At 41.7% G+C, this 9,818-nt stretch overlaps 2 protein-coding genes across 2 annotated transcripts; both read left to right on the top strand.

Annotated features, from left to right (window-relative positions):
- Window positions 1-383: 383 nt before the first annotated feature.
- jun (Jun proto-oncogene, AP-1 transcription factor subunit) lies at window positions 384-2,547 on the top strand. The gene has a single exon (XM_046836819.1). The coding sequence runs from the start codon at window positions 829-831 to the stop codon at window positions 1,834-1,836; it is 1,008 nt and encodes a 335-aa protein (XP_046692775.1). The 5' UTR covers window positions 384-828; the 3' UTR covers window positions 1,837-2,547.
- A 2,967-nt stretch (window positions 2,548-5,514) lies between these two features.
- LOC124377248 (CARD- and ANK-containing Inflammasome Adaptor Protein) lies at window positions 5,515-8,167 on the top strand. The gene is made up of 2 exons (XM_046836647.1): window positions 5,515-7,003; window positions 7,255-8,167. The coding sequence occupies exons 1-2, from the start codon at window positions 5,597-5,599 to the stop codon at window positions 8,104-8,106; spliced, it is 2,259 nt and encodes a 752-aa protein (XP_046692603.1). The 5' UTR covers window positions 5,515-5,596; the 3' UTR covers window positions 8,107-8,167.
- Window positions 8,168-9,818: the final 1,651 nt, after the last annotated feature.

Here is a 9,818-nt window from a genome sequence, read left to right as displayed (position 1 = left end):
TAAATACATTTTCAATCAACAATCCCATCACAAATCCGTGTTAAAACTTTAAATCACTTTACTTTATCCCAAGCAGTGCGATCTTATGGCTGTATAACCATCCCACCATCTGACAGAGACACTCGGATCCCGCCACAGTCCGAGCAGCGAAGCGCGTAACTGGATATTCAAAAACAATACGTAATCCCATCATGCACCGCTCTTCGACCCTCGGCATTACCTCATCCCATAATGCTTTGCGCGGAGAAGAATCTTCTGGTGGTAGTCTAGGCAACGCGCCTTATCGGAGCGCCCCTGGGAACGCCCCACGAGTCGCCTCCAGCCAATCAGAGGCGTCAGGCATGACATCATGGGGAGGCCTATTTTTAGTGTGGCGGCGGAGGCAGATAAGGTTGGCCTCCACGCTGGAGAAGCTCAGAGAGTATACAGACCTCACTCCGGAGAGGCACCGAGAAAGAGAAGAGCTCTGCTCCAAACCAAAAAAATATTCAAAGTTTACAACTGTATGATTTCCGACCGCCGAAACTCTGAGAGCTTCATCACAGCGCCAGATATAAGATTTGTTTTTCCACTGATTTTTAATGATCTTCCGACTATAACTTCGCGGGAAGTTTGTTTCGGGACTCCGGGAGTGTAAACCCATAAAAGAGGAGCGAGTCTGGAGTGGGAACCCGCCTGCTGGTGGTATTCTTCTGACTTTATAATCCAATCCACACTTTTTATACATCAGAAAAATCATCTGGAAGAAGACGCACCGAGGAGGGAGCGTGAGTGACTCGAGTTGAGCCACAAGAAACCAGGGAAAAAAAAGTTTTGGTTTCTCTTTCTATGTCTACTAAGATGGAAACTACTTTCTACGACGACTCTCTGAGCGCCGCGTTCTCGCAGCACGACGCCGCCGCGTTCGGATACAACGCCAAGGTGCTGAAGCACAACATGACCCTGAACCTGTCGGACCCGGGCAGCGCGCTCAAGCCGCACCTGCGGCCGAAAGCCAACGACCTGCTCACGTCGCCGGACGTCGGTCTGCTCAAGCTGGCGTCCCCCGAGCTCGAGCGCCTCATCATCCAGTCGAGCAACGGGATGATCACCACGACCCCCACTCCGACCCAGTTCCTGTGCCCTAAAAACGTCACGGACGAGCAAGAGGGCTTCGCAGAAGGTTTTGTGCGAGCGCTGGCCGAGCTCCATCACCAGCACATGCCGCCCAACAGCGTCACGACGACCCCTCAGACAACGATCAACAACAACAACAGCAGCAGCAGCAGCTCCTCCATGGCGCCCGTGTCGTCCATGGCAGGTGGAGGTGTGTTCAGCACTACCGTGCGCTCCGACCCGCCGGTCTACGCCGACCTGAACACGTTTAACCCGGCCATCACCACAGCACCGAGCTTCACCAGCGCCAATCCTGCCATGAGCAGCTACACCACCACCACGTCCATGCCTCCACAGCAGCAACAGCAACAGCAGCAGCAGCACACCCTAGCCGTGCAGCACCCGCGCCTCCAGGCGCTCAAAGAGGAGCCGCAAACGGTGCCCGAGATGCCCGGGGAGACCCCGCCACTCTCTCCCATCGACATGGAGAGCCAGGAGCGCATCAAGGCCGAGCGCAAGCGAATGCGCAATCGCATCGCCGCTTCCAAGTGCCGCAAGAGGAAGCTGGAGAGGATCTCCCGCCTGGAGGACAAGGTCAAGACGCTCAAGTCGCAGAACTCGGAGCTGGCGTCCACAGCCAACCTGCTCCGCGAACAGGTCGCTCAGCTCAAGCAGAAAGTCATGAACCACGTCAACAGCGGCTGTCAGCTCATGTTAACGCAGCAGCTGCAGACATTCTGAAAATAAAAAAGGGACATGTGGAGTTGTCGCGTAAGGGACTGAAAGGACACACAGACCAGGTCGGCATCTCTACCGGCAATAAAGTCCTCCAGGACCGGGGACTGTCTGACCGCGCGTTTTTACGCTCTGGTGCGTAAAAGGAAGTCCGGTTTGGAGCTGAAAGACTCCTCCGACTGCGCTCACTGGTGACCATGACATGACCTGGACAGCATGAGAGCCTCGCACTGTTACACGTCGTTTCTTCTTCTTCTTCTTCTTTTTTTCCCTAATGACAAAAAAAAGAGACTCAATCTTGCTCACCTTTTGACCAAGTTGTGCATGGACCTAAGCTTCTCCAGGAGCACTCAGTATTAGAAGAAAAAGAGAACTGTGATTAGGGACGATGAAACCTGCACCGAAAGCGAAGAAAAAAACATTTTTGTTTTATTTTGTTTTTGACAAAAGCTGCCTGACCTTCTGAGTTGCAATGTACCTTTACTGCTCTTAAACTGAATGAAATTCACGTTGAGTTAGTCGAGCTTCAGCAGTTTTCTATTTCTCAAGGTTTTTTAATGAGGTTTCACTCATTGTTATGTGTAAATAAATACAGAGTACTTAAGTTTACCATTTGTAATAAAAAGTACTACATCATTTTTTTTAATGTTTGTTTTCTGGATTCATCAGAAACTAATCAATATTTATGAACTGTAATAAAAGTATGTTGAACCAAAACACAAAGTCTCTTGTCTATTGAAATGTGTGTGTTCTTGCCAACGCAAACAGGTTTATCCATGTCTCCAGAGCAACTAATGCAATGAGCAGCTTCTAAAACAGACTGAAAAACAGATTAAAAGAAAGCTGTATGTGGTGTTCTTCAACAGCACATTAATAGGTAAAATATATATAAAAAATATATTTTGTTCACGTATGTAGATATAATTAAAGTTTAAATATAACTAATGCTAAACTAAAGACTGTCTTCAGCATCACCTGTTACTCTAAACATTAAACTAATTATTATTTCCATATAGTTTTTATTTAGTTAACAAAGTGCAATAAATGAGTGTAAAACAGTCATAAATGGACTCGAGTCCATACATTTATCCAATCTATAACCCACAGAACCCGATAATTAACTGGCTCATGTAAAGTGATTGTGCACCACTTAATATTTGTGCTATTTATACCATCCTTCTCGATTATATTTGCAAACCATGTGCATTCAAAAACTGCACTTTTACAGCCACTGCATTGTCAATACACGTGTAGTACACAGAGAGTAAGGATGTCATTGTTTGAATAATAAACATGCTTTCAGTTTATTGTTATTAACAACAGAAATAACACTTATCGTTCAGTTCAACATGCACAAAAAAGTTCACACGCGCTAACTGGTTCTTTTATTAGTGAATGAACAAGTTATGAGGAAGTTTTATTATAATTGTGACTGCCACACCAGCTCGTGCTTCCTGTCACTGCCGTTAACAACCACCAGAGGGCGGCACAACTCCGTGTTCAATAAGACATGTAGAAGATTTGCCCATTTGTGAAATACAATACAATAAACATGTGCACTACACTAGAACAACCACATGGACTCTGATTATCAACCCTATAAAATATTTAATTGGGCTACATGTATATGCATCAAAATTGTAATTTTCATGGTGTTCATTCAGTTAAATAATAATAGTATATATAAGTAGTCCAGATCTCACTCTATTGTACTTTCTTTATGTGGGGTTACGCAAAGGAGGAGGTGTACAGGGTAAATCCTCGCACACTGGAGAACTTGCAGGCACGGAACAGATTCAGGAGGTGCCTTTATTGAAAGTAAAAAGTTAGCTTTCATTTTCCTATGTAATAAAGTATATGTACAATTTGTTTCAATACATTTGTATTATAAATATGGACCTTATCACCAAATTTTAATGCCCTAGTTACATTTCACACCTGTGTGTGTTTGTATATGTATATATATATATATGGTGGGTGAAAAGTAACTAGCATTAAAGATATATACTGTATTACATTGTGTATATATATATATATATATATATATATATATATATATATATATATATATATATATATATATAAAATAATAAAAATGTCTATGGAGATATTTTATGCAATATTTATCATGTTTCATACAATATTTATTATTTCTTTTTACGGTCCGCGCTTGTAAAAGGTTGACATCATACCGGAAGGTTGTTCCCTACATGACCATATAAGGCGAGAAAATGGTCGGAAGCCCAACGTCATCAACTAGTGGGCGTGTTTTCCGGGAAGTGGAACTCCTCAGGCTGGGTTCAGTGCTTATGTTTCATTTAGTTATAATAAATATATTTCTTTCTTTCTTTCTTTCTTTCTTTCTTTCTTTTTAGAGAAATACCTATATAGCGTACCTTAGAATATGGTCAAAATGTTTTTTAATATTGTTCAATTTGTCATATATTTACATTAACTTCATAGAACCTTTTATAAATACATTTAAACATACATAAATACATAATGTTAAAATTATTATTGTTGTTATTATTATTAATAACATTAACAACAACAACACTCATACAATTATAGTAGTACTTGTAGTGTGATGACAATGATGATAATGATGAGATAGTGTAGCATTCCTTAACAATCCAGGCTACATCTGTGTCCCTATCTCTGAGAATTTGCACATATTAAAGTCTAAAGCAGTTCATGAGTGCAGTCCTGGTAATAAAAAAAACACTAACCAAAGATTGTTATGGGTACAGTAGTCATGTATCAGATTACACAGGTGTAGACACTTTAAACAAGAAACAGGAGTGGTTTCTTAAACAAAACACTTCTGAAGTGTCTATAGGTGGAATGAGGGGAAATGATGTTCATATACTGTATATATATGGTGGGTGGTCTGGGCCAGCAAAACCTTCTCTGCTGGCCTAAACGCTATCAGAAGCACTGACGTACATTTACAACCTAAATTCTAATATTTGGTTAATAAAATTGTATTAATTTATTCCCAACAGTTTATTCTTTTCATTTCATAGCATTTCGCTTGGCTGCACTGCTTCCAGTACGTGTACGGTGATGTTAAATTTTTTGTCCAATTATATTTCACCCTCTATGTGCTGCCATGTCAATCTAATCTTCAATTCTAAAGCTAGCTAGCTTGTCTCAGACAGGGAAAGGGTTTGTTCTCCACTTCCAGACCAGTGAATACGAGCGATACCACTGGATTACAGCCTCTGAGGAGCGGTGCAAATTATGAGTATACATCTCTCGTGAGTATGATGTATTTTATTTACAATTTAATGTTTTTGTCATGTTATTAGACAAATATTGATTCTGAACTGCTCCAGATGCTGTAGGTGGCACAGTTGCGGTGGTAGTGTGGAGGTTTGGAGTCTTAACTGGGTTTCTTACTTTAAATTGCGTTTTTGTACCTTATTGATGGTTGCTATAATTGCGACGTGAGCCCGCCACTAAGAAATATTTATATATATATATATATATATATATATATATATATATATATATATATATATATATATATGTATGTTTAAATGAATCTTCAACAACTTCTAACTAGACCAAGAACTACAATCATGGCAATCATGACAAAGGTTTCCTGAAGTGGACGTTCACCTGTATTTAGTGGTTGCTAAGAGATATTTGAATGCTTGGTGATAAAGCTGCCTACGCCTATGTTTAAACTTCTCGCAGGAATTTGGGCACAGGAGACATTTTTGAAGCTCTAACCAGTGATTGATGTCTTAGAGGAAGTGCCATGGGTTCAACCAAGTTTACGAATCCATATGCTATTGAAGTAATCCGGACTAGAAAGAAAGAGCTAGTTGGTGGCATCTCCAACACGGAAGACTTGCTGGACCTTCTGGTCTTTAATGGAGTTTTTCTACCTGAGAACAGAGTTCTTGTGTCCAGCATTACAGCACAAGAGGAAAAGAACTCCAGAATGCTCAACATCCTGATGTCACGAGGAGAACGGGCATGCCGCATTTTCTTCTACCCCTGTCTGAAGAGTGCTCAACCTGACCTCTACCAGAGCATAAAAACCTACGTGGGACAGCTGAATGAAAACATTAAGGATACACGGAGGCAGCTGATTGGATATCTTCTAGAAAAAGATCGGCAAGGGCCAATGAAAAAAATTCAGGACACCAATAGGACCCATATAAATGAAACAGTGGAGCATAAATCAAAAAAGACAGAGCTGCTTTTTTCCTCAGACAAGTTAAAGGAGACTCATGCAACACCTGAAGACTCATCAAATGGCATTCTCAATGCAGTGTCTATGGGTGACGTGCCACGATTGCAGGAACTTCTAAAAGGCATAAATATCAATGACACAAATGCATTCTCTCATGATATCCTACACCTGGCAGCCGAACATGGTCAAGTGTCAGTTATAAACCTTTTGCTTCGTCAAGGTGCTAAACTGGATTTAAGGGATCGAATGGGTTGCACTGCTCTTCACAAAGCATCAGAGATGGGGCACACATCAGCTGTATTGGCTCTTATAAGGGCTGGAGCTGACATCTATGCAACAGACCAAGCCTTAAAAACACCCCAACATTTAGCAGCACAAAATGGGCATGAGAACACAGTCAGAACACTGGTGCTAGAGGAAAGAAGAAACTTCAAGAACCAGACAACATTCCTACACATGGCTGCAATAGATGATGACTCTGTGTTCGCTGAAATTTTACTGAGAAATGATGCCTCAGTAGACACCTGCGATGGCCAGACGAAGACAGCATTGTTCCATGCTATTAGCCGAGGAAATGAAAAGACAGCTGCTGTGCTTCTTCAAGCTGGAGCTAATGTGGATTCTGGAGTTATTGAAGCTGCGCTCGAGCTCAACAAGAAGCCTTTGCTTTCTCTTCTTTTGAGGAACATTAAGACAACGATGTCTCAAAATGAAGTAAAATCGATTCTGTTTAAAGCAGTAAAGAGAAACTTGGACGAGATTGTAGTGGCTCTAATAGAAAGTGGAGCTGATATCAATGTGTGTAATGACATGGGTTATACACCACTGCTCCTAGCCATTGAGCTGGGCAATTGGGAGGTTTTTAAAGTGTTGGTCTCAAATAAAGCCCAGATAAATACAAGACTACCCAATCAAATGTCTCCTATTCATCTGGCCATCCAAAGTGGCAGTAAGCAAATAACAGAGGTATGTTAAAACATTAAGTATAAGATGTATATTACAGTACAATAATGCTTTACTGATATTGGTGAGTCAAAATCATTCACAAGACAAAATTGAAAATATTTCTTATTAATTTATAACTAATAATCTCCAGTAAACTGTGCATGCTTCTTCACTTTAATAGAAGTATATAACCTTTAACAACTCAAAATAATTTAGATATTTAACCTGATTTCACCACTATTTCACTAAACAAGTTTAAATATTTCTTGTAGATATTACTGGATATGGGCATAGACCCTAACATAATAGGCCCCAAGGAACAGATGCCTCTTCATCTTTGTGCCTTACACAACCACCCTGCACTATTGGCCCTGTTACTCCACAAAGGAGCTCAGATCAATGCAGTGACTCAGGATGGGTTCACTGCCCTCCATCTTGCTTGCCAGAGTGGACACAAGGAGGCTGTCGCCCAGCTGTTGGAAGGAAAGGCAGATCTCCATGCACAGGACAGAACGGCTAGGACAGCACTACACTGGGCAGCTGCTCAAGGTGACATAGGCATCATAAAACTGCTTCTATTTTTTGGATCTAATCCTGACATTGTTGAGAAAGAGAAAAAGACTCCATTACACCTGGCAGCAATGGCAGGACACACTCAGGCTGTCTCCACACTGGTTGCTGTAAAGGCAAAAGTTGCAGCCAAAGACATGGACGGCTCTACGGCTCTGCATTATGCTGCCAGGAATGGACACATTCATGTGGTTGCTGCTCTTCTGACTGCTGGTAAGAACAAAAATGTGAATGAGAGGAATGTTTGGAGGAGGACACCTCTACATTTCGCTGCGGAACATGGGCAGGAGCATGTGGTTGGCCTGCTGCTGGAAAGACAAGCCAAGATCAATGCCATTGACAATAACAAAGACACACCGTTACACTGGGCCTGTCGAACAGGGCATCTGGGCACAGTGCAAAAGCTGGTGAACTGGATTCATGGGGAGAAGGTAAACCTCCAGGCTACTAACAACGTCATGAAAACAGCCCTGCAGGTAGCAGAGGCTGAGGCCAGTCTGAACCACCAGAACATTTGTCTGCTGCTGAAGAAGAAGATGCTTCTCATTAAATAAAAATGTTAGAATTGTATGATGAAAGTAATCATGTGGATTGGAAGCTTTTTTGTTTAAACTGGTTCAGATCAGAACTATAACCCAACAATGTAATATAAAGAGAATTATGGAAGACATACTAAATAGGCTATATAAATATAAAAAAATTTTGTTGATTGTTTATTTTTTATTTTTTTATTTTTTCCAAATAAACTCTTTAACAACATCTGGTCACTAGGTGTCACCCAAATGTCGCAAATAGGCACATTGGTGTATAGTGGTGATTACCGCTGATTCATACTTTAAAATCTAAAACTCCACTTAGTAAACCTTAGCAAATCAATATACTTAATATACATAACCACATAGGTTAGGGTTTTTTTTTGCGGGTGGGAGTTTGGGGGGTTTTCTGTCATAATGAAACTGAGGGTATCTTTAAGGTGTTGCGTCCTGCTCTGTAGTCAGTGCTTTATCATAAAGAGATTCTTTTGCCATTTACAGCTCAAGGGGTCTAAGGTAATGCTGAAAAAAGTAAATCATGAGATAGAAAAAAATTATATTGTACTATAATATGAATAATATGAACAACATTCTACTAAAAAGGAATTCTAGAGACTATCCAACAGACTATCCAACAGCAGGAGACATCTCCCAGTCCACATCAATGGAACTGAGCTAGAGCGAGTCTCCAGCTTAAAGTTCCTGGGAGTTCACATCTCTGAGGATCTGTCCTGGCACAAAAACACTTCAGCTCTGGTTAAGAAAGCACAACAACACCTGTACTTCTTGAGAAGTCTCAAGAAAGCTCATCTGTCCCCAGGGATTTTAACGAGTTTCTACCGCTGCATCATCGAGAACATCCTGACCAACTCCATCACTGTATGGTATGGAGGCTCCACTGTGTGTGAACGTAAAGCCTTGCAAAGGGTGGTCAAAACCGCCCAACGCATCACTGGCACCCAACTACCTGCCATTGAAGACTTTTCAATTCAATTCATTTTTATGTGTATAGTGCTTTTAACAATGACATTGTCTCAAAGCAGCTTTACACAGATAATGTGGTGATTAAAAGTGAATATGTTCTTTATAAGTAAGTTTGTCACTGATGAGTGGCGACTGTGGCGAAGGAAAAACTCCCCAAGATGACATAAGGAGGAAACCTTGAGAGGAACCAGACTCAAGAGGGAACCCATCCTCATCTGAGTTGCACCAAATGTCCATTTGCAGCAGATATACGATGTTGCGGGGTACAGTGATGATGATCAGAAGCGAAAAGTAGTCCTGAGTCAGTGTAGGAGACTGTTGACATTAACTACAGTCAAATCCATCCTCAAAGCTCCTGTTCTTACTCCGGAATTTCATGGAACCACCCAAGGTGTTGATGAGAAACCGTTCCAAGCTGCACAGAGTGGCCTCCAGTCAAAGAGAACACTATCCAGAGGCAGGTCTGGATGAAGTGGGAAGATCCACGGAGGGGAGAGGGGCAGGAACAGTGGTTACTGGAGCCTCAGGAGCATGTTTAACTCGACCGAGAGAGAGAGAGAGAGAGAGAGAGAGAGAGAGAGAGGTGACAGGAAGAGAAGGATATGGATTATTAAGTGTCCTTATTGTTGTATGAAAGTTAATGTCATTGTGCAGTTTGGACTCCGGCAAGACTCGCTATGGCAGCATAACTAAAAGAGAGAACCAGAAGGTAACACTGACATGAGGGATCTCTGGGATAAGAGACGACC

The sequence above is a fragment of the Silurus meridionalis genome, chromosome 23 (genome assembly GCF_014805685.1).
Source record: "Silurus meridionalis isolate SWU-2019-XX chromosome 23, ASM1480568v1, whole genome shotgun sequence".
In the NCBI taxonomy this organism is placed as follows: domain Eukaryota; kingdom Metazoa; phylum Chordata; class Actinopteri; order Siluriformes; family Siluridae; genus Silurus; species Silurus meridionalis.
The sequence above is the reverse complement of the archived record's forward strand: the minus strand, read 5'-3'. Positions and strand labels throughout refer to the sequence as shown.